The sequence below is a fragment of the Numenius arquata genome, chromosome 1, assembly GCF_964106895.1.
Source record: "Numenius arquata chromosome 1, bNumArq3.hap1.1, whole genome shotgun sequence".
Lineage (NCBI taxonomy): Eukaryota > Metazoa > Chordata > Aves > Charadriiformes > Scolopacidae > Numenius > Numenius arquata.
Window position 1 is genome coordinate 55,793,918 of NC_133576.1, and position 25,751 is coordinate 55,819,668.

The 25,751-nt window shown below is 38.6% G+C and overlaps 1 protein-coding gene across 1 annotated transcript in view; it reads left to right on the forward strand.

Moving 5' to 3' along the window:
* The first annotated feature begins 908 nt into the window (after positions 1-908).
* The window catches only part of MAP7D2 (MAP7 domain containing 2), a 35,923-nt gene continuing 11,080 nt past the window's right edge, over positions 909-25,751 (forward strand). The window contains exons 1-9 of the mRNA XM_074151959.1: positions 909-1,026; positions 1,230-1,307; positions 4,562-4,725; positions 12,582-12,696; positions 13,614-13,712; positions 15,650-15,760; positions 17,047-17,169; positions 20,103-20,251; positions 21,332-21,459. Of these exons, the coding sequence (XP_074008060.1) occupies positions 909-1,026; positions 1,230-1,307; positions 4,562-4,725; positions 12,582-12,696; positions 13,614-13,712; positions 15,650-15,760; positions 17,047-17,169; positions 20,103-20,251; positions 21,332-21,459 (1,085 nt within the window). The remainder of the gene's footprint in view (positions 1,027-1,229; positions 1,308-4,561; positions 4,726-12,581; positions 12,697-13,613; positions 13,713-15,649; positions 15,761-17,046; positions 17,170-20,102; positions 20,252-21,331; positions 21,460-25,751) is intronic.

Sequence of the window (25,751 nt, forward strand, 5' to 3'; positions counted from 1 at the left end):
CAAAATCTTTGCTCCTGCAGACAGAATGCCCTCAGAGAGAAGCCTCCAAGTGGGACTTTTCAGGAAGAGAGTCGGGGTTACAGTCTAAGTAACTTTTCCACTTGTATTTATCTGATAAAACTAACAACTGCAGTTTTTAGAGCAAAAAGGAAGGGGACTTAATTATAATTCCAGTAACTCAGTAGGGAGCCCAAATAATGATTGCAAAGGATGTAAACTGTGCTGTGAGACACCATGCCTGTTTGCGCTGCAGCCCTGCTAAGACCCCAGGAGATCCTGAAAACAAAGAGAGAAAGGAGGGCACTGGAGGTCCTGTCAGCTGTTTTAAAAGGATACCATCCTCTAGCTGGTCTGTCAAGTCACTAACTGGTGAGCTTTACCTGTGGTATTGCAGAAGGTCCATCTAAGGTCCATCTGGCTGCTCATTCCAGGGCATGCAGGCAGGTGACCCTGAGGCACATCATGTGTCATCTCTGTCTACCTGCCTTCTTATATTGGGCTTTTTAGTGGCTCATCCTGTGCAAAGAACTGGGGTGTCTGGATCCAGATACAAAACATCCTTAGGCAACCTCCTCCAAACAAGTGACCTGCTTTTAGGTACCAATTCGAGGAGGAAACAAAGTGTTTCCTACCTGGAAAAGAGGGCAGGAGCGCTGCTGCCGCCGTAGCCTCGTCCAACACTAATTGCTGGTTGTCGAAATGAGCTGGTGCTAGTGGTTTCCTGTGGGCAAGGAAGCTGTGGGGCTGTGTTAAGCCATAAATATGAAGGCTGGGACTCCACATCAGACTGTAAGAGAGCTGCATACTGCTTTTACTGCTTTCCTAAACTACCTTTTCCTTTTTTTTTTTAACCAAAAACTTTAAAATGAGGTTATTAACAAAAATGAATGCACTTTAATTGTATCCTTATGGTTTTTCCCAAGAAAGTTTTAAGTTTTAAAGCAAGCCCTAACAGCATGCTTGTTTGCTCTGGGAAGAGGAGTCGGGCATTTACATCGAGGAATTGTGCTTGGAGCTCGGCAGTAGGTAGGAGATGGGACTCAAGAAGTATTGAAATCCAAGCTTGTTAACCCACCCACATACAAGTGCAAAATCAGTTTTGTTTTTGGAGTTGTTAAATGCAGTAGATATGATTTTTTTTTTTGGTGGATTTTTTTAGGGTTTTTTGGATGCCTCTTTAGTTTTACTAATGCTTTCTTAACGCTTTTTTTTCTTCTCTCTGACTTCAGCCATTGATGGATTTCTAAAAACCGATGAAAGACAAAGACTGGCAAAGGAGAGAAGAGAAGAAAGGGAGAAATACCTTGGTAAGATGGCAGGAGGTGTATGTATTATTTATGTATATGTGTTAATAGGCTTAAGTTATTAACATGACATTTTTTCTGTTCTGAATTTTAAACATTGTGGTGCAGTCTGTTCCTACTCTTTATGACTTATACTACTACTTTTAAATTAAATTATAATAAATAAATTAATCTATGTGTTCTTTGATTTCTATTCGAGTATTTATTACTCTGTAGTTACAAGTTGACTTTCTTGATTTATGTACTTTTAAATATAGGTTTATGTGCAAGATATTGACTGCTAGGATTCTGATTTGTAAAAATACCAAATAAGCCTTGAATAATACCCAGGATAATATGTAGGATGATTTGGTGAAACAGTCTCAGTTTTAGTCTATTAAGTTATAGCCATATTAAGAGATAGGGATTTGTTAAGCATGGCACAAAGCAGATACCTTTCCATAAGTTTTTAAATGATTACTCTTTCAAGTGAATGAGAAAAGTTATTAATTCATTTCCTGAATAACATAAACATTGATCTCAGAGTTTTTTAAATAGTCAGTTGTTTTTAATCTACTAATACCTCCAGGGAAATGTGGAGGAAATTGCTACATATATATTATATATAAAAATGTATAATAGATATATAAAGACATGTATATAAAGTCTGTGTATATGCAGTTAATTTCATTTATATATATGAATGAAATTAACTGTTCAACATTGATTTAGATTTTCTATATATACATATATGTATATTAAAAATGTTGAACAGTTAACTTCATTTTTCCTCATTGTAATAACAAGAAAGGCCAGTAGCACTATTCCTTAAGGTTACCTGACAATACCTATCAGAAGGAACTGTCAGTGTTATATGATTTTGTCAAATTTAGGCTAGGCATATCTTTTGAGGAAATGTCAACTAAAACAGTATGGACATCTGTGAGAAGAATGTTTTTCTTGTAATAAGTAAATCAAACAAACTGTTGACCGTATCTTGACAAAACCAGAGGCTAGAGACCAATGACTTGACATTTTTTAGTACCGTGGGCTTGGTGAGCAAGATTCTTTCTGGTGGTTCCTGTGAAAATCTGCTGGTGTTTAGTACTTAATCTCTCCAGAGGTTCTGTCTGCCTGGGGCATGCACCAGCCTGAGTTGTAGCTTACAACTCTTCCAGGTGTACTCAGTCCAGACTATCTCTTCTGTCTTCTTGATTATCCTTTCTTTGCTGGTTCCTGAGAAAGTGACATGATGAGTAGATTGGAAAGGAATTAAAAAGGAGAAGAGGAGATGAGAGGGAAACTGAAAGCTGGAAAATCTGGGAGTGGTCGGCCCAGGGGATTTGGAAGGTGTTGTTTTCTCCAAACATCATATGTGCCTTCTGAAAACATACTTTTTTAGGGTTAAAAAACCATTTCTAGAATGGGGAGTTCTGGGTTTTGGTCACAGTTTGTCTGTGGCAAATTTCTTTTAGAAGCTCAGAAAAAAGCAGCGAGTTCCCCAGAAGGACAGATCTTTATGCAGCCAGTGGGTACTTTGCAGCAATATGGAATAACCTTTTTACCAAAGCCAAAGCTCGTTAATCAGTGTTTTAGCATCCCTAAATTAAGGAACAAGAATTGTATGTATGTCCATGATGACAAAATGGTTTGCTTCACTGTCCAGAATCAGTCCCAGGTTTCACCTACTTACTCAGAAGGGAATCGTAGCACAATATCTGGACATCTCACTTTATTTTTGGTTTTTATCAACTCCAGCATGCTGTTTTCACCTGCTCTACCTGACATGACTAGTAGTCGTTAACAATTAGTGACCGGTCACTTGTCTTCACTGTCTCTGAGGTAACTCTTTGTCTATTGACAAGTCTGATTCTTCAGGCGTGCAAGTCCAGGCTCACCTGCAGCACTGACACCCCTCCCATACTGCCCCGTTCTGGGGGGAGGAATAGTGAATTTTCGTAAGGCAAAAGGGGAAGACAACATCAACAGTATTTCTAACAAGAATAAGGTAAAAGGTGTTCTGTAAAGCAGGTTGAATGTGAGGAAGAAGTATTTTGGGAGGATCCAGTACTTAAGGGAAAGAAATGCAACTGTAGGAAAAGGATCTGGTGTTGGGGGGACTCTGGCTTTAAAACAAAGGCTTGAGGGTGGAGTGGGGCTAAGAGGGACTGAAGGTCAGGCTGTGGTTAAAGAGCCTGGGGAACAGAGGGAAAAGGCTGATCTGAGGAAAGGGAATTGAGATGGCTGGGCAGGAGCCTGAGACCGGGGGGAAGATACCGAGAGAGAGTTAGAAGGGTGAAAATTTGCTGTACAAGGAAGCAGGAACTGAGAAAGCAGGCTGAGGCTCACCAGCGGGATGAAGGACGAGCTCTTGTATAAACAGTGTTAATTCTGGCTTTCCCTAACTTTCAAGTTCTTAGCCTGGCAACTGTGAGAATATTCCTTCTTTGATATCAGCTGTATGTTTATTGGTATGTGACATTACAGGCTTGCGTGTATGTAGGCATGCTTACTGAACTCCTCTTTCCTGCCTTTTTATGGAACACACTTGCATGAGAAGTGGATTTTTCCTCATGATTTGTCACATTAACTTCTGCTACTTGTTCTCCTATGTAAACGTGAAGCAACAGTCCTGTGTGTAATGTTGCAATCTGAATTTCTGTAGCAAGCTGATGTGTCAAGAAGATTATGACTCCAGTTGGGCAAACCCTCAGTAACAGAAGTAATTTTTTTCCATGCAAAGAAGCAGAAGGATAACGATGTAGCACCAAATTATGAACAGAATGGTGTATTTTCAAAGCTTCATAGAAAATTCAGTGTATGTTGTTTTCTTGTGTCTATTTTGAAGGCAGCTCCATAATGAGAAGCAGTTTTAAAGAAATTCCAAGGACTTTTGCTTCAACATGTATAACTGATTCACTTTAAAACCTACTGGGAACATTTGTTATGTCTGAAAAAAAGAATTTGGCTTTAAGCTACAGAGAGATTTGAAACATAAACAAAAATATTTGTTAACTATTCTGTATGCTATTTTTGCATAGGTAAGGGGCACAAATTGTCACCTTGTGTACAAAGGCCTTCCCAATTTATTTATTGAGCAAATCACTTAGATTTACTAATCATTCCAGCACTTCTGTGCACTATATTTTCCTATCTCAGTGGACGAAAACCCTGTGTACTTGTATTTGTTGTTTTACTCTATTGTGTTGTGTTATCAAACCATTTTAAAGCAGGAGAAAATTTGCATAAAGTGAAATGCACCTTTTTCTCTGCCTTAGCTGCTAGGGAACAGCAGATACTGGAAAAGGAGAGAAGAGCAAAACTTCAATATGAAAAGCAAATGGAAGAGCGGTGGAGAAGACTGGAGGAACAGAGGCAGAGAGAGGAGCAGAAGAGAGCAGCTGTTGAAGAAAAACGGAGACAAAAGCTTAAAGAGGAGGAGGTAAGGTCCCCTGGGAGATGTATGGCAGAGTAACTCTGTACAGTAGCATTAAACGTAGCTGAATATTGACATGCATTAAATGTGGATTTTGGTTTTTTTTGGTCCAGAGACATGGACATTACTTTGGGAACTGCAACTGCACATCACCACAGCTATAAATACTTTACTACTGCTTGTATATCAAAAAACATTTTCCAAAGCTTTTTTGTCTCTTGATTTTTGTCTGATCTCACAGAATAGTCATCTACTTATGGTCACATATCTGGGACTCTGACTGTCAGATGATAAAGCGCCAGCTTTCCAGAAAGTAGCTTTTAGAGATTAATGATTCCATAAAATGGCAAGATTTTTCTTACTGTTTTGTTTCCTGTCCATGAGACTGAACTAATGTTTATGAAAATGTTTTGGTTTTCCTCAGTAACATAAAATCAGAAGTTCTTACTTAAAGCAGTGAAGAGTCTAGGCTGGTTTAAAATTCAAGCTCAAAACAGAATTAATCACGTATCTTTTGAAGCATCTTCATAGCCTTCCTCTCTTCTACTCTCCCCGCTGAGATCATTTAAGGTTCTTTCTTGCTCTAGTGAGTCCAATTTCTGATGCAGATCTCTGAATGCAGTGTGTGTGTGTCTCTCCACATGACATTCTGTAGAAAACACTAGCACTGCTGCAACTGATAAAGAATTAATGATTTTTGGAAAAGGGGGCAGTGGTTTAAAAAAAAATACAAAAGAAGATATTTCCCTCATTCCTAGATAAAAAGGCTCTAGAATTCTGCATTTAATAACCTTCCTTTTTTTCTGCCCCCCATCTTTTGATCAAAATATCTTTGCAAAAGAGGTAAAACACTTCTATATGGCATCAGAATAACATACTGCTGTCCACAGAAATTTTTTTGTTGTTTGATTTTTCACCTAAATCTGAAGAGAAGATTATATCCTGCCATTCCTCTTTCAACTGTAACATATACTGATAGTGGCTTCTGCATAATAGCTGAGAATTCACTTTAAAATATTTTGTCATATCTTTTGTTTCAGATTTTGGTAAGAAAAATGGGAAATACTGAAACAAAGGGTAGGAGGTCTATCTCCTCCTGTGGTAACATCATTGACCTTCATATGACCATCATATGCTCCTTCCCCAGTATTTCCTTCTGTAATAACCTCTTGTAGCTAAGCAAAATTGATCCTCTTTGTGGTGATTGTAAGGGAAAATGCCAAGTACAAAAACTTCCAAAACCCTTTCCTCATAATTTACACGAGAGAGGGGGGGACAGGAAGGGGGAGAGGTATGGGAAGAGAGAGCAACTGCCTGCTTTACCTGCCTCCATGGTTTGCCTATGCTGGGGAAATGAGAGCAGCATTGTCAGACATAAGAGAGGCTGTGCCAGGTCAGACCCAAAGGGTCTGTTCAGTGGGGGACCCATCTCCTGTGGTGGCCACCAGAGGTGGACATAAGAGACTGAGCATACAGTGATGTTTCTCCCAAACATCAGCAAGCCTGTTATAGCTCCCCAGCATCCCGTACATGTGATCGGAGACTTCTCTAATGGTGTGAGAAAGGCTGCCTCCAAGTGTTTGGTCATGATACGAATACTACTCCTAGTTCTGCTCGCTGAGCTGGTCCTTCAAGCTTAAACTGTCCAAAGCTTTTTGGGATCCAAGGCAGGCCCAGGCCTGACTCCGTTTCCTTTCCTTTTCTCCCTCCCCCTACCCCCAGGTTGAGGAACCTGAGAGAAGGCTATGTGGGGAGGAGGACGGAGAGGAGAGGATGCTTGTTTGTTTGGGGATGGATTAGACCTGGTGGGAGGAGCCTCTGAAGGAGGGGAGGGTGCATAGGGGAATAATCTTTAGAACAGGGGAGGATAAGGGAAGAAGGAAATTGGGTAAAGGAGACACCACCACTTCCTGGCTTCCCTTTGTGTTTACTTGTCATCCCCTCATTTCTCAAACTCCACTTGAATTCTGCTAAAGGATCTGCCAAATCCCACCCTTCCAGCTCTTCTGATGAGCCCCTCAAACCCTGTATGCATAGTAGCAGTGGATGTCTGAGAAAGAATGGTGATGAAGTTGCAACTCTCTGGGCATTGTAGATTACTCACTGCTGGTGAGTCACTCTAGACAGTTGAGGCCACCTTTACTGGAAGAGCTTTGAACCCATATTTCCCACACCTGTGTGTGTGTTGGGGGTTGTGCGTTGGCCAGTGAGCCAGTATGCTGCAGCGTGTCCTCATTGTTTTTCCTTTTAACACTGGTTTACACTCAGTGGGGACTGGAGCGCCCATTTAACCTGCTCATCAGGTGTCTGAAGTGCCAAGTAGACAGATTTTTCTTCCTTGCTCTCTGCCTTATTGGTTGCTCTTTATATCTTCCTTAAGTCTTTTTTCCATGATTTTTAACACAGCAGAAGGCAGTGTGTATTTGTGATAGGAACAGGTTATATAAATCTCTCTAGAGAATACTGTGTTGTATCTGTAAGAGTTTGAGATGAATGGCTCTTAACAAACTGTGAGGACTTGTTGGCTTCCTACATGAGAGCATCCTCTGCTTGACTGTGTTGCATGCAAAGGATTTCTCAAAGAGGAGGAAGCTAAAATTTGGCTTATATTGTATTTTGTTTTCTTTTTCCCCTCTACAGTGCCAGATAAGAGATTGTGGTTTTAAAGTCTGTGTTGATGGGAATAGAGGTTTTCTGGCAGAGTTCTCTGGGGTAGCTGGAGATTGTTGCAGAGCACAGTGGAAGTATGTCCAGTTCCTCAGAGAGGAACCGAATAAATGTATCTTTAAATTGTCCTGTCTGTATTGACTGCACTTTTCTAATCTGTGGAGGTCTTCAGTAGCACTGTCCTTCCCTCCATGTTACTTTTAAAGCTGCCCACTTCCTTTAGTAAAGGCAGTCCCTGAGCCTTGAGGAAAGCAGCATGTTGTTGTTCAACAGAAGCTATTAAAGAGTCCCTTTTAATAGTAAGTAGCCAGTGGCTTTAGGACTGGATAACAGCAAGGCTAGTCCTCGTTTAGTTAAAGTAATTTTTTCCCTTTCCATATATTGAACTTCTACGTGCTTGGAAATACCTTGCAAATAAATGTCTAGCTGTACACAGGGTATTGGGAAGTCTCCACAGGAGCTATGTTCTTCTACTGCTCTTGTACGGCCACGTCAAGGATGGTAGTGCAAATAAGAGCAATAACATCCATCTAGTCAAAGATCCTTTTTTAATAAAACCATCAGATTTTGTTAAAAAGGAAATTGATAAAACTAGTACTGATGCTACCATTATACTAAAGTTTAAATAAACCGCAACTGGTAGACAGCATCAAATCTAATCCAGCACTCAGACTTGAAAGACTGATGTAACAACTCCTAAATGGAAAATAATATCCTGCAGCATTGGAGAGAATGTTTTGGTGCATGTGCTCTATTTGTTACATTTGTAAAAAGGTATGCACTTAAACACAAGAGAGTGGAAAAACTCTCGTGTTAATTGCTTATTATATTATAATTCAAAGTTAATTTTTGAATTGTAATATATGGAAATAATAACCGCTTTCCAAACATCTTTTAGAATTCAGATACTGAGTGGAATTCAGTTGCAAAAGTAATACAAAAAATTTGCTATAAACTTTGAGATTACAGTGCGGTGGACATGAGGAGAAGAGTTTAGTCCTCTCTACAACACCAGCCATCCTCTGCTCTCCCCTTGCCATTACTTGCTGCTGTAGCTCCCCGTGTACCTTAAAACAGAGCCTTGATTTGTCCCATGTTGTTCTTTGATGCACACGCCCTTAATAAATTTTCCCTTTCTACATACCTGTAACTGTAATTGGTTGAGAGTAGAAATGAATTCTATTCACAAGGGTAGTTAAATGTAAAAATACTGTATTGCTTTTTAATGGGTTCTTTGGATAGAAAATAGCAGAGCTCTTTTGTTGCTATGTGGGAGACCTACTCAAAAGATGAAGCCAACTGATAATATCAGGAAACAGTGAGCTACTTAGAGTGCTGATGAATACATAAAGTGAAGAGGAAGAGGGTTTGGGGGCTCTTTTAGATGTTTGTATTGTAGGTATAAGGCAGATTGTTTTAGAATTTTTTGCACAAATTATTTTAAGTCATAATACTTGTAAAATGAATTTTTTTCTTGTTTTCACATCTCTGTCATGTTTTACATTAAAAAAAGGAAAGCACTTCAGTCAATTTTCTTGTATTCTCACTATTGGTTTGTAGGTTTGTTTGGGTTTTGTTTCGTATTGGTTTGTTTTAATTCAGACAGTACACATGTTTGTTCTGTTGCTTAGTCTGAAGAAAACCTGGGTGAATAACTATGGATTTTGGAAAGAAACATGTATATTTTAGATCCTAGCAGTAGATGGCTCTCTTCTTATGGTTTTGCTCATTCGTAATTTAACCTACTTACAAAGCTTGTACATTATAGTTTTTTGTGGAAGCTATCTGTATCTTTAGTGCAGAGATTCTTTCCTCTATCTGTAGCTGTTAAGAGTTCCCAAATGAGGATCACGTGGATAGTTTGATATGATTTTAAGAAGGTACTTAATCTATAACATAGAGAGGGAGGGTTTTTTGCACATTGTTTGCTGATGGAGTGCTTTGTCTTGTTGCTTAGTTTTTGTCGCAGACCAAATTATTAATGTATGAGTTGTTTATGCTTCCATGTCTCTTAGTGTGTTCTTTGGCTTTTTAGTTTTGTTCTAACTTAAAATGTTTCTTTAAAGAACTATTCTTTCTTTATGAAAAACGGCCTTCATATTGTTCTTTATCTAAACTGTATCTGTAGGGCTTCATGAGGTTTCATAATTATGTTCTATAGTGCTTTAATGAAAGATTCTTTGCAAATGAAAATGAATGATCCTCTCCACATTATGTAATTGAAGATTTCAACCTCAGATTGTAGGTAGTATGGGCTTTCAGATATGTATGGAAGATCATTTAATTTCTTTAATCTATTTCATCGTGCATTTTATTCTTAAATCAGCACTTTCATAGTAGGTGGTATAAGTGTATTCTGTGGTTTGCAAATTACAGGATTGCTTCAAGTAGCATTAAAAAAAAAAACAGCAACCAAACATAAATCACCCAGATAATTGAAACTTGACTGCTTTCATCTTATCTTTTTTTATTAATATATAAAAATATTCATTAGATATGGAAAGAAAGACAGATTCTGTATAAGTGTATGCTTTAATGAGAGAAATGGGAGAGCCATTTTCCTTCGTAAAGAGTGTGGGTAGAAAGGTGTATTGGGGTAAAATGCAGAGTAGAAGAAAGTAATTAAAAGAAGGAGACTGCAGAGACAAACTGGTGATGAAATAGGAGGTGAGGTTTGGAAAGAGTAAGTACAGAAAAGGGACTCGAATTAAATTAATGTTGGGAGGTGGGAAGTTAAAGGCAAAAAGTGTGAACTTGAAATGCAAAGCCAGCACACACAGGTTTTAAACGTGAAAATTGCATCATCAAGTAGTAAGAGAAGAAAGAAAGACAGTAGCAAAGTAAATCAGAGGGGAGTGACTTTAGATTCTAGAGTCTGGAAGATTGCTTTCTTTTCACGCCCAAAGTGCGGACAAGAAGTGATAGGGTATTCAAAACTGTGGGGTTTTTCTGTGCTGTGGCAGAAGAGGCTGTGCTTGAGCTTTGTGATGCTTTGTTCGTTAGCTCTGTAGGGAGAAAAAGGAGGAGGAAAGAGGCAAAGAGAGCGTTTATGTGCCTGCCTGGACACTGATGGCACTGACTAGACAGAAGGCGGGGGGGGGGGGGGGGGGGGGGGGGGGGGGAAGGTAAGGAGTGGAGGAGGGGGAGGGAAGCAGCTGCCTGCTTTCAGTGATCTTTGAGTGATGTTACTTGATAGACCGTGAGGTGAGACAAAACTGAAGTGAGAACTCAAAACACATGACGGAAAGATCATCTTCCTGGAGATGGCAGGAGAAATTGTAACAGCAGGGTGGGTCACCTGGCTGAAGGGACAGAAGAGCTGAGAATGATAGAAAGGGTGTGTGAGAATTGCCTTTTTCCACTCTTTGTATAGAGGGTAATATAATGGAATTCTTTATAGTACGAGTGATTTGTAATAAAATTAAGAGAGCTTAAGGACAGAAGATAGTGCTTGCTGTTGAAATTGATGGATAATTGGTAGCAGGGTTGGATGAGGTGGAAAAAATGAGGTCAGAATAAATTACTGGAAGTCGTGGTAGTAGAAGAGATTCTTCAAAGATGTGGAAGAGACAAAAGTATATTGCAGATAACCAGAAGATGATGGGAGGGCATCTGGCGCTGTAGAAAGCCAGTGACCATAGACAGAGCCCCAGAAGGTAACACAAAGTTTACAGGTACGTGCATAAAAGTTATGGTTACTGGAAGTGCCTGATGTCAGGGTCTGATCTGCTGAAGAAGCTCCATCAAAGACAACAGGCTCAACATCAGTGCAGAGACTGAAGGAGACATGCTTGAACAAAGACTGAAATTTTGTGGTAAAATATCTCAGGGAAGGGGAATAGGAAACACAGATTGAAGTCACAAGTCAGTGAGAGAAAGTAGTCTGGCCAAGAGATGCAGGAGAGGTTTTCCACTCAGTTGATCTGAGCTACCAAATGGTGTTGGAGACAGAGCAGAGGATTGATAGAAATTGAAGGGGATATGATGTAATCACAGACACCTGCCAGATCGAGGGTTTGAAGTGGATAGAGTAAGGGTTTTATACTAGACCAGACAGACATAGCAAAGGTAGTAAGTAATAGGATCAAAGGGCTAAAAACCATTGGGGCAGGAGTCGAAGGGAGCAAGGGTAGACTTATCTTTCACAGTAGCAGGGGCTGAACTGCTGAAATGTGAGGGTGAAAGAGGTTGCCAGATGCGAATGAGGTACTGGGAGGAGGAAAGAAAGAGGGTGGTAGGTGATGGAATGGTGGGTGGGGAAGAACCAGCTTTTATCTGCTTGAAAGGAGAAAAAGGAAAAGTGCGGGGATCATTGCCACAACAATAAACCACTGAGAAACTAGCGGAGGGAGGAGGTGGGAACAAAACTGAGTGGAGGTCTTGGAGTGAGAGTTGGGAGGTGGTGGAGAGGGAATAAAGCAACAATACGTAGCTGTAAGTTAAAGATAGAGCAGGATTTGGGGAGGGAAAGAAATCTCCTTCTTGTTCTTCCCCATCTGAAAATCCTAATTTATCAAGCCACGGAGAAGAACATGTGGGTGGAGGGGAAAAAAAATATAAAACTCGAAACAGCACAATCAGGGCATGCACTAAAAAAATACACAGGGGAAAAAAATAAATCAGGAGCTCTTAAATGCCGCGACTGTAAAGAACGTAGTGGAAGAAAAGGAGGGAGTTTTTGTAAAAATAAATAAATAAATTGGGCATCCTGCAAAGTAACCTACTTTGGGTTTGAAGTGATCATTTATCTGCGTGGCTAGGAGGAGCCACTGGCATTGCAGCAATTTAGCTGCACTCAGAAAGGGATAGAAAAAAAAATCCTGAGGTCTGCATAGACAAGAAGGAGTTAATGCTTGTCGAGCATTATTCTTATACAAATTAAGTCCAGAGCACAGCAGCAGCCTCACCAGCAGGAGCAGATGCTAGGCAGTGATGCAACCTGTGTTATTTACTTAGGCCTCTGTAGTGACCTCAGTGGCTTGCAGACAAAGGATACACATATCTGGAGGTAGGTAGCATGCTGATACCTTCTTTATTCAGTCCTTTTTCTTTTCTTGCAAACAAGCTCCTGTAATCACCTTGCGTGGAGCAACAGGGGAACTGTGTGTTTTTAGCGTGGTTTCAGAAGGAGGGGAAAAAAAGCCCCTAAAGGACTGATTCAGATCTGGTTTCTGGTTTTGTACCAATATAACCAGGAACGTTTAGAAGCCATGATGCGTCGGTCCCTTGAACGCAGCCAGCAGCTGGAACAGAAGCAGAAGCGATGGTCGTGGGGAGGAGCACTGGCTGCAGGCTCAGGAGGGAGAGATGGTAAGTGAAACAGGCTGCCTGCATTGCAGATCTTGAAGTGCAAAATGCATGAGGTTGTGGAGATAGTAAGGATGATGCATTTTATAGTTAGGGTGGTACTGTAGGGGCTGCTGCCTTGGGGTGTGAATAAATGCTTTGTAATTGCTTGCTAAGCTTCCTCTCTTTAATACCTTCTGGGGAGAAAGGTCACTCCTAACTTTAGGAATGCTGATCATTTTAATAGAGTAACTAGAATCTTTTGGGAGGATGCTAAATGCTGATATGTTCTCTCTCCCTTATTCTCTTCCCCCCGCATTGTCTTCCCACGCACACAGTTAGCAAATTTAATATTCGCCAAAGGACTGAGTGCTGTCTAAGCCTTGCAAAAGATGATCTGTTTTTGTTTGGTACTTCTAAAAACCTGACGGGAATTTCTAGATGACTATGCAGCATGTGCAGTTTTAAATAGTTTGGTTTTTTTCCCCACATACTTTTTGTTGCTGCTCTTTTTGATTTGCCTTCACAACAAATTCTTTTTATTACATAATCAGTCATGTACTGCTTTTATATTTCAAAAAGATGCATGTTTTCTGTTTTAAATCATATAGTTCATTTAAATTCGTCAGGTTTGAATAAATTGTTTTTATGGGGAAAAATATCCATGTTTGGGTGATTATGAAATATGACAGTTATTCTCTTTCAAAAAGTGTGTAAATATACTTAACTCTAAAAAGGCAAACTGTTTCACATCATAATTTTCACAATATACCATTAAAAAAGCCAGGAAATTAAATACATATGGTAATAAAAGAAGTCTTTTATACTTTGAGAAAGAAACCAGTTTGTCTTTGTGATGCAGTTTATGCTTAATTCCACCTCCCCCAACTTATGCAGTAATTTCTTTCACCTCTTTTTGCTCTGATTTCTCTGCTGTGTAGGTGAATCAGAAAATACCCCACCCCCTGTTCTAGGTTTAGCTGCCAACACCCTTACTCCAGACCCTGTGACCTCTACTGCTCCTGCTGATTCCTTCAATGGTATTTCAGAGAATCATAGTACCATCATGTCTCGTTTATAACTGTTCTAATCACTGTAATCCATCCACTGATCTTGTCCTTCCTAACCACTGTTTTCTTATTATTTCAGTCTGGTACTCTACAGCATTACCCTTAGTGATGTGGACCAAATGTCTTTTTAATTTCCTTTTAATTTTGCCATGGTGGAGCAATGCATGCCTCGCATTCCAGCACAGTAGAGGCATTTCATGGTTTTCTCACTAACTGTAGACTTCTACCGCTCAGATTCTCATCTCTGTTAATTCTGTGGGCACTCTGTGTTTGTGTGTGTGTGTAAATATAATTACGCATATATTTGACAGTTCTAATGGACATGCACAGGTGCAGATGCTGTTTAAAAAAAAATAACTCGGTCGCACAGTAAAAAAAATGTGTTACGGAGATGGTGCTTCATCAGAACAATCCCCTTTTTCCATCTCAAGGGCCTTTTTCTTCAATATTTTAAGAACAAGCAAATTTGGTATAAACAGCCATGCAGTGTTTTCAGCTTCCTGATGTGGATTTTGGCCAAGCTGGTATTTGTAACAAACTCAAGTAGTTTACGTTTTTCAGGCAATTGTGTTTTGTGTTCTTTTATATTGTTCAGTTGTTTTTTTGGTAGTTCGTTGTTTTTCTTTTTTAATTATTATTCCCATAAAAAGACTGTGAAGTGGAAGAATCCGCCAAAATTAAGCATGGATTGCAAATGTACTTAGCATTTTGAAATTATATCATAGTCTGTGCTTTTAAGAACTAGATTCCTTCTCTCCCCCCAAAGGAGGAGCTAGGCTTGGATATTACTACTGCAGAATGCACAGTAAATGTTGTTCTGCCCAAGATCTCTTAGGACTATTATTTCTGTGCAAGCTCATGCAAATTTTTGTACTAATTGTTGCTTATGTACAAAGAGATTTGGATGTGCAGCGGGTGTTTTGCAGCATGCCAGCATTGTACCTGCTTTTTAAAAAAAGCAAATGAAGAGAATTGTATTATTTACTGTAGTAGTTGGAGGCAAACCTTGCTGAGGCAACATTTCAATGGATGTAACAGGGAATGCACTAACTTACGGGCTGCGGAATTAGGGCCACATATATGTCTCTAGTTGAAATTTAAGGGACAAAGGATCTATGCTTTTAGCTTCTGAGCATGATGCAGTCATCACCACATACTAGTACTCCAGTAATATTTGAATAACGTTTTTTCTGTCATTCCGTTGAATAAATGGCAAGACAGGCAAGATTTCCATAGGTATTATGCTCAAACAGGCTTTGTCTATCAGTATTTCAGAAGAAAAATGATAGCATTTGGGGTAGTACCAAACAGCTCTTCTTTTTTTTCTCTCTCTCTCTTTTTGTTTTTTTTTTTTTTTTTTTAAATATTCTCAAGCCCAGAAAGATAAAGCCAAATGGCTGGTGCCAGATCAGTTATTAAAACAGTGAGTTCTCATTGTGCAAATGCACAAATGTTGGTTATTTCATTTTCCTAATAGAATTATACTTGAGGTCTACTCCAGCTCTTCCAGACTGAAAGTAGAGGGGAGGGGGAACGGAGATGAGGAGTTCAGAGTTGTCATGTGTGCAGTTCATTTTCTTTAGGTAACTTTCTGCTTGTGCTGGTATTGAATATCTTCTGTCAGAATGACTTCACTCGTTCAGACCTGATATATAATTATTTGCCTGTGGCAGTATAAAAGGCAGGCTGTAGTAAAACTGGAGTGTTAAATTCACAAGCAGAAAAGTTGCATCCCAAAGCATGTCTTATAAAACACTGGTCCTCCAGCAGTCAGAAAGAGCTTATCTCATGCCTTATTCAGGGATACGATCAGCGGCAAGGGCCAGGAGTACAAATGCGAGGTTAATTTGGGGAGTTTATCAACACTGTGATGTGAATACAAATATCTTCAATGCGTCTCTCTGCAGCATGTGACAAACTTTCAGCTTCTACAATGAATCTGCCAAAGCAAATGGAATCGCCAATCAGTAAGCGCCTCTCCTCCTCCACAGCGGCAATAACACATTCCCCCGACAGAGGCAAGTGAATATGCTGGTCTCCTACCAGCACAAACTCTCCTTCTGCTTAAACCACTTCCTGTCCATATAGCTATGTAACTTGCTTAGGTCTATTATTCAAAAGAACTCAAACATTGGGTGGGGTTGTAAGTTAATACAATAGAATAGTTCTGCAGCCTGTCCCAAGACTGTGCTGCTGTGCTGGAGATCCTAGGCCAGTAACAAATGCTGTGGGTTTTTTTTTTACCGATTCTTTTTCAATTTTTGGTACTCCCGCAAACAGGGTTGTAAGTAAATGTGGCACCTGCAGCAATTTCCCATAACTGTACAGCTTGTGATCTTCTAGCCAAATAATGAAAAACAAGCAAACAAAACGTGTGGCTCGACAATAGACATGGGATGTACCATGGGCAGAAGTACATCACATGAGCCACCTGGGGACTTCAATCTGGTGACCAGAGTTGTAGAGCCCTTTAATTTGATTTGAAACCCTGATCCATCAGAGGCTCAGCAAAAGATGATCATCTTGCGGGATTAGTGGTTACTAAACACTACAGAGAGGACTGAAGGGTTTACCCCACTGTGAACTCTTCGGAATTTTTTTGGTTTGTTTTGTGTGGGTGTTTTTTCCTTCCCTCCCCCCTTTTTTTTTTAAACTCTAATGAGGAAAAAATTAACTGAAATAAGTGACAATGAAGGCTTATTTCTGGAATGAAAAGAGAAGGTAAATTTACTTTTATTTCTGAATTGTTTAATGAAAACTCATCAATAGCTTTGAGGTTATTACGATAGGTGGCTATATATATGCACATAATAGGAACATCTATAAATAACTTTCTTACATAGTTGATGCTTATATTTACTTATATAATGCAGTGAGACGGCAGATTTTAAATGTGGTCTTAGTATGGTTGGCACGCTAGTGAGTAGCTGCGCTGTTATACCAAATGTTTCTACTACCTTTTCTACCGGGGGAAAAAGGCAAACCTTTTTCATGCTGAGTCATGAAAGCAACCATTTTGCAGAATGGAACATGCCTCTGTAAGGATAAAATGCAACATGGTCTTAACCTTACTATATTTATTGTACAGATGGGAAAATAATTTTTAAAGATGGAGAAACTAGAAACCTTATTTTTTTCATAGGGAATGAAAATTACTGTTAAAGATTTTAAATCTCAAACACTTCAAGACTTTTTTCATTTAATTTAATCATTTCATCATTTCATCATTTCATTTCAGTTATTTTAATGTAACGTTTTATTTCTTTGCATTTTAAATTTTATTTTATTTGCTCCCATCCTTCAGCTCACCGCATGCATCTTAGTCCAATGGAAAACTTTATTGTTTCTCGACTGCTGACTCCCACACAGTCATCTTTAGCCAGAAGCAGAAGTACATTAATGCTTTCTGAGCAGTACAATAATCCAGGTAAAAATGTGAATTACTCACTCTGAAACCGTTAAGGTATGGTTTTGGTTGCATTTGAGTAGTTGAAAGAAATGGAGTACTATGAACCAAATGACAATTTACATGATAGTACAAAATCAACAATTACGTTGTTCATGATCGGAGTGTGTTTAAAAGCTTGAAAAAACACATCATCTTGTCTGTCTTATCTTTTAAGTATCTTTTTCTAAATATCTTTTGAAAAAGAACATAGTTTTTAAAAAACACACAAACAAAAAAAAATGAATTAACAAGCCCACTAAAACCTAAGCCAATGGAAAACTGAATATATTCATTTAAGAAACAGATTTTTAGACCAGTGTGTGATACCTCTCAGAGGCTTTGATATATTAATGTCATCCCTTTTCATACCCAAATAGTACGTAGAACAAAAATCCCAGTGCACCACTTGAGCCTTAATTATTTGTACTAGGGTTCCAGTTCTTTGCTGTTAAATTAATTTTGCCTCTAACTGTGTGACTGTATGTGTATTTTCATATATGTGTGTGTATATACACAAATACAAAATGATACTTACTCAGTGGAAAAAACAGAGACACTGACAGGAAGGTGTCAGTTCCAGAAATTATTCGTCTTTAAGAAACTAAAAATTAGGGATGATAGTTACTATTCCTGTCTCTAAATGGCAGTCTAATAAAATTCTTACTTTGCGAACATCTACAACTGATATTTCTAGTCCTGCTAGTACTTAGGCAAGTGCCTGACTTGCAGAGTAGTTCCTGCTTATAAAGCTATACCTAGTCGTAGTGTTTGCTGAAACAAGGACAAAAGTTTAACAGTTGTTTTTTTTTTACTTTTAATAAAAACAAACCCCACACCTAAATGCCTGTCGGCAAAAGGAAACATTTTTTTCAGGATAAAACTGGTTAGACAGCATAAGGCTGATCATCTTTATGATCAGTATTTTCCTATGGCATGGTTGAAATAGGCTCGGGTACCGCATCTGTGTTTTTAATACAAAGCAATATGAAAATTAATTACAAAGTAAGCCTACTTTCCTTTGTGCATTACTACTTTGTTGCAGCACATAGGGACATCGGTATTGAACGACTCTGAAATCACTTCCCTTGTTTCTGCATTAAAAGCTGCATCTGTTGGAAGGAGAAACACTGCCATACAGCACTTGGCCCATGAGAAAATTCCCAGTTCACTTACCACTCAGGGATTGACTACTCCTAAGACTGAACAAAAGCCAACTTGAAATTAGATCAGTATATTCTGCTTAAAATTTTGAGGCGAATTGCTGGGGCCACCTACAGACGTTGTTCTCTGTGTTGTTTTTGATATTGAAGAAATCAGTAGGGACTTTCTTTGTCCTTCCCCACTCATTTTGTTTGTAAACTCCCAGCTTTATCTCTTTCTTCATCGCAGGATCTTTAAAGTAGCACACTGGCACGTCTGACAAGGATACAATTTGGTCTGCAGATCGCTTTCCCCTCAGCTGGCTCTGGGAACAGCTCTCCGAACCGGCCTCCTCTTGCCATTTCCTCGCAAGGCAATCAGGCTGTAGCACAGGTTGCAAACAGCATCAATACTCAGGGTGGCCATTGACAGTTTTGCCAGTAATTGCTAGCAAAAAGGTTGAGGGAGAGTTCCCATTTGTGGTGTACTTTTCTCTGTAAAGTTGTTTCCTGAAGAGGGTTCTTCCTTTTCAAGAGCTCATACTGTGCCTCATGTCGTTATGTTTGGGTCAAAGTTGCTCTGCTCCTGCATTTGCTGGAAGCTTAGAAATGAGGAGTCTTAATTTTTAAGACTATTTCTCTAGGGCGTCACTCTGAGTCGAGATATTCAGGCAAACAGTTGCTATTGGACACATATAATTAATTTTTTTTTACAGTTGAAGTAAAAATACTTACCTTAAGCAGCATTTAAGTTTCTGAACATTTTTCTTAATATTCAGTGAACTTTTGCCTACTTGCTGGAAAGTCAGTCAACATACAGGTCCAGTTAAACTTAAAAGCATACAAAAAGGCTTCATAAGAAATTTTATAGGACTGCCCCCAATAAAAAATAAAAAAAAAATGTGACTTCCTTTACATTTAAGCATAGTTACTGCTTTTCCAAAGTCAATATCCTTCTTGACTTCAGTTGAATAAGATTGGAAATACACTGTCACATGGTTGTAATTAGTATCTGTCTTACTGATAAAGCATATACTCTGTTGGTTGTTCTACATGTATGTCAAAGTTTTGTCTTAGAAGGCAATATGAACAAAAAAAAGGAGTAAAATACCCCATTTTAAAAAAATCCTGTTCATATTGCAAATAAAGAAAAAATACCCAGAAAGAGTTGCCTTGTAAGCTGTAATGTATGTGTCGCGCTCAAACTGATGTCTACCACAAATAACAATAACTGAAATACCTACAACAGCATTTAGCTTAGGTTTGGGTTTGTGTTTGTTTTATTTTTAAATTAAGTATTATTTTGAAAAGCGAGTAAGGTACCTAGGAGCCTTTGCCATGTTTAGGCTTTAAAAAAAAAAATCTTACTCCTCTGTTACCTTTCCTGTTTCGCAGTATTTGTTCAAAAGTCACCCAACTAGAATTGTTTGATTACTCTTTTTGTCACACGCAAAGGAAGCTGGACTTTTCAGAAGAGAACAGAATCTGTCATAGTCAGGTGTTTCAAAAGTTATATGAGTAAGAGAGCGATATTTTAGAGATATTTTTAAAAAATTTTAAAATCCTATAAAATGTTACTTTCAGTTGAGGCGTTTTGGTAAACATGGGCCCATGTTGAATGTGTTATATAATGTCATCTTTTGAAACATTTTTGAAAAAACCTTGAAGACTACCTTTGAACATTATAACATAAAAGTGTGCTGTTTTCTCCTCTCTTTTACTTCCTCTGTCTGTGCTCCCTTTTGCTCTTGCTATTGTACTATAACTCTTTAGTATTCCATATCTGTCCTCGTGTAGCACCAGCTAGTCCTCTTAAATCTCCCTACAAGCCTTCCCCCACCCGAAGCACCGAGAGAAAGAAGGCAACTTCACCCTCCACTTCCGATGCCATGAAAGGGGCGGCTGCAGCTGAAGTTACTCAGGTGGGTTTGCAATGGTTTTGATTTCACTTCTGGGGAAACTGATGTGACTTCTGGTTGTTATCTTTCCCTTTACATTCATAAAAATAAAGTGCTACCCCTGTTATAAGGAACAGCAGTAAGAAAGTAAGCCTTGCATGCATCTGTTGCTTTCCTGCTCCTGTTTAGCAGCATTTTAATATCTTTCTCCTCCTGGGAATTAATGATGAGCATTGGTATTTGGAACAGCAGCACCTTTGTTTTCAGGGAACTGAGAGTTCTGGCAGTGGTGTAGCTTTGCAGACTTGCCTGTAACTTCTGGGAATGAGGATGATGAATATGATCTCTACTGAGTATGACTATCCTGTCTTGCTGGTTTAATTAGCAAGTTTCACATATTTCGGAAACTTGCCAAGGGTATTGACAATGTCTCTGTTTTATACCAATTGCTTAACTCTTCCTCTGGACGTTTTTAATGCTGTTTGCTTAAAAGATGCATTATTGATCCACTGTAGTTTCCAGAAAAGCCAAGGCAAGTCATTCACCTTCACTGAGTCTACACAATGTAAGGTGTGTTTTAAAAAATTTATTCTAGAGCTGTAAAACTGACGTAAGGTCCTGTGTCTTGTAATAATTAATTCTAGGGGGATTCATGCCATCTAAATTAGATGCAAGTGAGAGAACCAAAGCTGGAAGCTTAAGATTTGTGTAGTGTCTTTCTTAGGTGTGATTCAGCGTTAGATCCAGCAGCATTACTGCCAGATGCTTGGGTGCACTCCTGACCATGCCTTAAGAGGCACTGCAGGAGCAAATAGATGATTTTGAAAACTCCACCCAGTGCCACCACCCCTCCCAAGAACTCTTGAAGAGGCTCTGATGTGGTGTTACTTGTATACTATGTCCATGCAAAGCATGGTTGGTTGTTTTCATGTCTATGTAAAATAAAAACTATGCACTGCAGTTGTGAGCTGGTGTTTAAAAGGTTTTTATCTTAAATGTGTGTTACACAAATCTGTTTATACACAATCTTGTTAATAAAACTATCCAATCTATTTTTGATGTATTGGTTCTCGTTATGGAAACTAAAGTGAACTGTATTTGTAGACTGAGAAGATAAAGAAAGAGAAGCGACCCACAACACCTAGTTCGTCCTCTGGCATGGGATCTCCTCTAAGAAGGTCTGATTCTCCTGCCACCATGTCCAGAAGATCTGCATCACCTGCGACACCTAAGTATGCCTTTCTTTTTAGTGGTCAAATATGCTGTGAGCTTCTTGTTACCTATAAAGGAAACAGATTCTTGAGGAACTTTCTTTAAAGTGTTGTGTAAAATCTAGTTAATTTTAGTTATACATACACACATATACAGATGGAGAGAGAGAGAGAGAGATGTAGAAGAACAGATATGTGTAGAGTTGTGTTAATAGTCACTAGAGACACTTCTCTGCCTTTTCTCAGCCTTTTGAAGTTATCACATTGCATTTAATAATTCATGTGAAGTATTATTTAACATTTATTTTAAAATGTGCTTTTGTTTTATTTGTTTTTGAAGAAACTCTGCCTAATGTGAAGAAATGCACAGAACATAAATACTAACTAGAAATTCCAGCATTTAAAATATGCATTTCCTCTTGCTGGCATGACCATCTGGTTCCATAAATATACTTTAAACTATATGTCATCTAAACTATCGGTTTTAGACTTTGCTTATTAGCAGATCTCTTTGCGTTTGTTGCCTTTGGTTGTTGGGGTTTTTCCATGCAGAGTTGTGGACCTATAGCATATCTGGGCTTACTAGCAATTGAGTTGCTTTTCTTAGTTGTCATTTGTAGACACTCAAAACTGTAGTTCATGTACCACAGCTTGGAACTCACAAGTCTAAGCAAACCTGTCCTCAGCTTTCTTAGAACAGGATATTAAGTCTGGCTCAAATGCAGAAGAATGCTAAAATAGTCGTGGTCCACAGTAGTTGTCCGACTTCTTTGTTTTGTTTTGTGATGTGGTTTTTTTTTTTTTCCTCCTAGACCCTGTTATGGGTCTCACTTCTGTCTTGAAAATTATCTCCCTTTGTCTGACTTTATTTATTTATTTATTTTTAATCTGAACCTGGTAGCACAAGTGAGAATGGCCCCACTGACACTTGAGGCTGGACTGGCTTTCTTACCTCTGTCATCCTCAAAACCTCCTTGCCCTGGAGGACCAACATGCTGAAGGAAGGGAGATCACCACAGACCTGTTTCGCAAATATGCTTTTAGTGACCCAAGAAGTGTAGTTTCCATATTTAGAAAAATAACACATTACTCTTATGTCCCAGGATCCATTTAGCGTATCTTATGCTATTGGTTAAATGCCAATTCACTAAAAATCTTACTTTCTGCATTCATAACCTCAGGGTCATAGTGCCCATACAAATACCCTCATCAGATCCTTGCTGATGTGGCTGAAGCTCTCACTTGTATGAAAGTAACCTCACCATCCTAAATCAAGATATGCTACCTCCCCATTTAAACACATACCAGTCCAACCAACCAGCAAATCACAAAACTTTGGTCTTCTGGCAAAATTACCAAAACTCAAATGCCTTTCCCACATCAAAGGCAAACCACGGGACTCCTGTTTGTGTTGCACCACTAATCACGGTTTCCAGGCTGACGGTCCCCAACTCTATCCTGCTTACATCGCTCCAGCTAACCTGGCCACATTCTGAATAGTTTTGATGATCCCCTTCCTGACAAATTTCTTCTGCTTCAAAAACTACATGGTGTTCCTTTGCTGTTTCTCCTTTTCTAGTTCAGCTCTGAATGCGTAAGCATTTAACGGAGGATGATTTTGTATGTGAATTTGGTATTAGACAAAATACCGGAAACCATCCAACTCTGGGCATTCTTTCTTTTTGGACATCCCCTTGCATGCAACTGGGAAATTGCAATTCTTTGTTTATATTATATTATTCTCAAACTTGTGATATATATAATGTCATCAGATTCTGGACTATATAAGTTTTGTGAAGAATGGAATGATGTGAAATGTTAATGACAACCAGCTTTTTTTCATTACACCTTTGAGCAGATCATTGTCTAGTGGCACTCAAAAATGTACAGAGAAAAGTTTGAGCTATAAAAATGTCTATTAATTTCTAAGTAGATTCCCTGTTTAGAATGCATCTTTCAGGTCACTCAGTATAAAAGTGATACCAGTATAAAAATATACCAAGAGATATATTTAGCTGAGCAAAATGATGGGTGGGAAATGGATTGCTGAGAGTGAAGCCCTTCTGATGGACAGACATTGAAAAGGTTGGTAGAGCTCATCGTAGAGACCTCTGGGGGAAAAAAAAAGATTTTGTGAAACAAACAGATGTTTAGTGCTTCATGAAAAAAGTATGCCCGATCTTAACTTGTTGTACTAATTTCTGTAAAAGGTTAGGCAAAGATGGAGACTTTTCCCAGAGGTGCAAATTAGGAGAATTTTTTTATAATAAAATGTTTTCATGCCTATAAGGAATATAAACTACTGTTTTTAGAGGAAGCAACAGATGCTACATGGAGAAATTAAGAAGCCTACTGGTGGGTTTCTTTCTGATTGTGAGTCACAGCAGTTATCCTTTTTTTCTTTTTTCCTCCCTCTCTTCCTCAAGAAAATCTGGTTCTGACCACAGCTAGAAATGTATTACTGAGCATTTAATCTTAACATGGCCCGATTAGAACACCCTCCTTGACCTTAGGAGAGATATAGTAAATAGAGTTTAAATCCATGTTTATCGCTGATTGCAGAGACAGGTTTGCTTCAGCATTCTCAAAACTTCCCCTCAGAAATCTAAAATAAAATGAAAAAAGGGCATCCTGATCGCCATATTATATTATTACATAAAGATATGCATTTCTTCATCCAACTCTAATGCCAGATAACAATCTGGCTGGTCAGTGGATTTAAATATAGGTATTCAGGCTTTTGGAACCTTCCTTGAGATTGTATAATCCTACATTTTCATGTAAAATTAACTGTGGAACTTAATTTTAATGTGACTAAATATGTAGACAAATATTCATTCTCCTTGCAAACCTGACAATCTTTTGTGATTTTAATCTTTCTCCTTCCAGCACACCATGTAGCCAAAAAAATATCCTGGAAGAAATAGGAATACGTATTGTACAGCATTAGTAGGTACTGCTCCTGCATAGCACCTTAACATAGAAAGCTATTGAGGAAAGAATCAAGTATGGCCAGTGATTTAGAAGATAATTAGCTGTACGCATTTTTCTTCTTAAAAGTATGTGACTTGACGTTCATGTTTTCTTGGCATTGTTCTAGTTACTAGTTCTTCACAGTTGTCATCTTGGTTTGTGGGTGGTAGTTGCTTGTTTTCTCTGTATGTTATTTCATTATTTATTAATTAGAAAGCTCTTTTTATCATGGTAAAGTAACTGAAACAGGCTCAAACAAGACAACAAAACTTCAACCTAAAGAGAGACAGTGATTGATGGCAAAGTAGATTCACAGTAATTACATAAATAAAATACAAATGTTTGAGGGTGCAAATTTTACTGAGAAAGGAAGAAAGATCAGCCCAAAGACATAACATCCAAGACCAAATGAGTGAAAAAATATGGACCTAAAAAGGAGAAAAGGGGGAAAAATAAAAACACATTGAACAATACCTAAAATCAAGGAAGGAATTCAAAGCTTGAAGATAATTTAAAAGTAAATATATTAAGAAACGTCACACAAGAAAGAAACCCAAAAATATTGCTTTGAATCCAGTTTGGATCAGTTGACAAAGATGAAAGTTAATGGATTAGAGAGCTGGGATAATTGAGACATTATCTTTTATTTTTACAATTGCTATTGGATACTGACTGTGTAAAGTGCTCCTGTTCTTCAGATCTTTCACAAGATCAATAATTGCAGGTTTTTTGGTAAATTTTTTTGATGCTTTGTCTTCAAAGATCTATACATTAATCCGTTTATTCTTGCAGTATCCCTCAGAGAATAGGTAAGTGTCCTATCTTATAGATTGCAAAGCAATAAAGCCTGTGTCCTTCGCATGTCTTTGGGTAAATAGTCCCTTTGAAATCAATGGGGCCTGACTGAATCAAGGAAGTAGGATTTAGGTTTAAGTGTCTTCAGATAAGCCATAGTATAAGCCAGTGAATGAAAATGGAAAGCTCTGACAAGCCTCTATGTTACATTATTTTGCCAATGCATTACCTCATATGAGAGGGCAAGAGGGGGCAGGGGGAAAGGGACAAAGGGCTGCAGCGCTGCTGGTGGGTGATTCTTGGTTCATTTCCAGTTCCCGGTCTGTGTCACTGTCCTTTGCTCACAGTTTCACTAGCTGAACCCATACCTCAGTAGTGCTTTTGGGCGACATCTCACTGCAGCCGTTGGGACACACTTTGACATCAGAAATGTACATGCTCAATCAAATTACACAATAACGACAAAATATGAACCTAGACTAGTACAAAAAAGCCCAAGTTTTAAAAAGAACCTGTTAGAAAGGTGTCTGCATGTGGTGAATTCC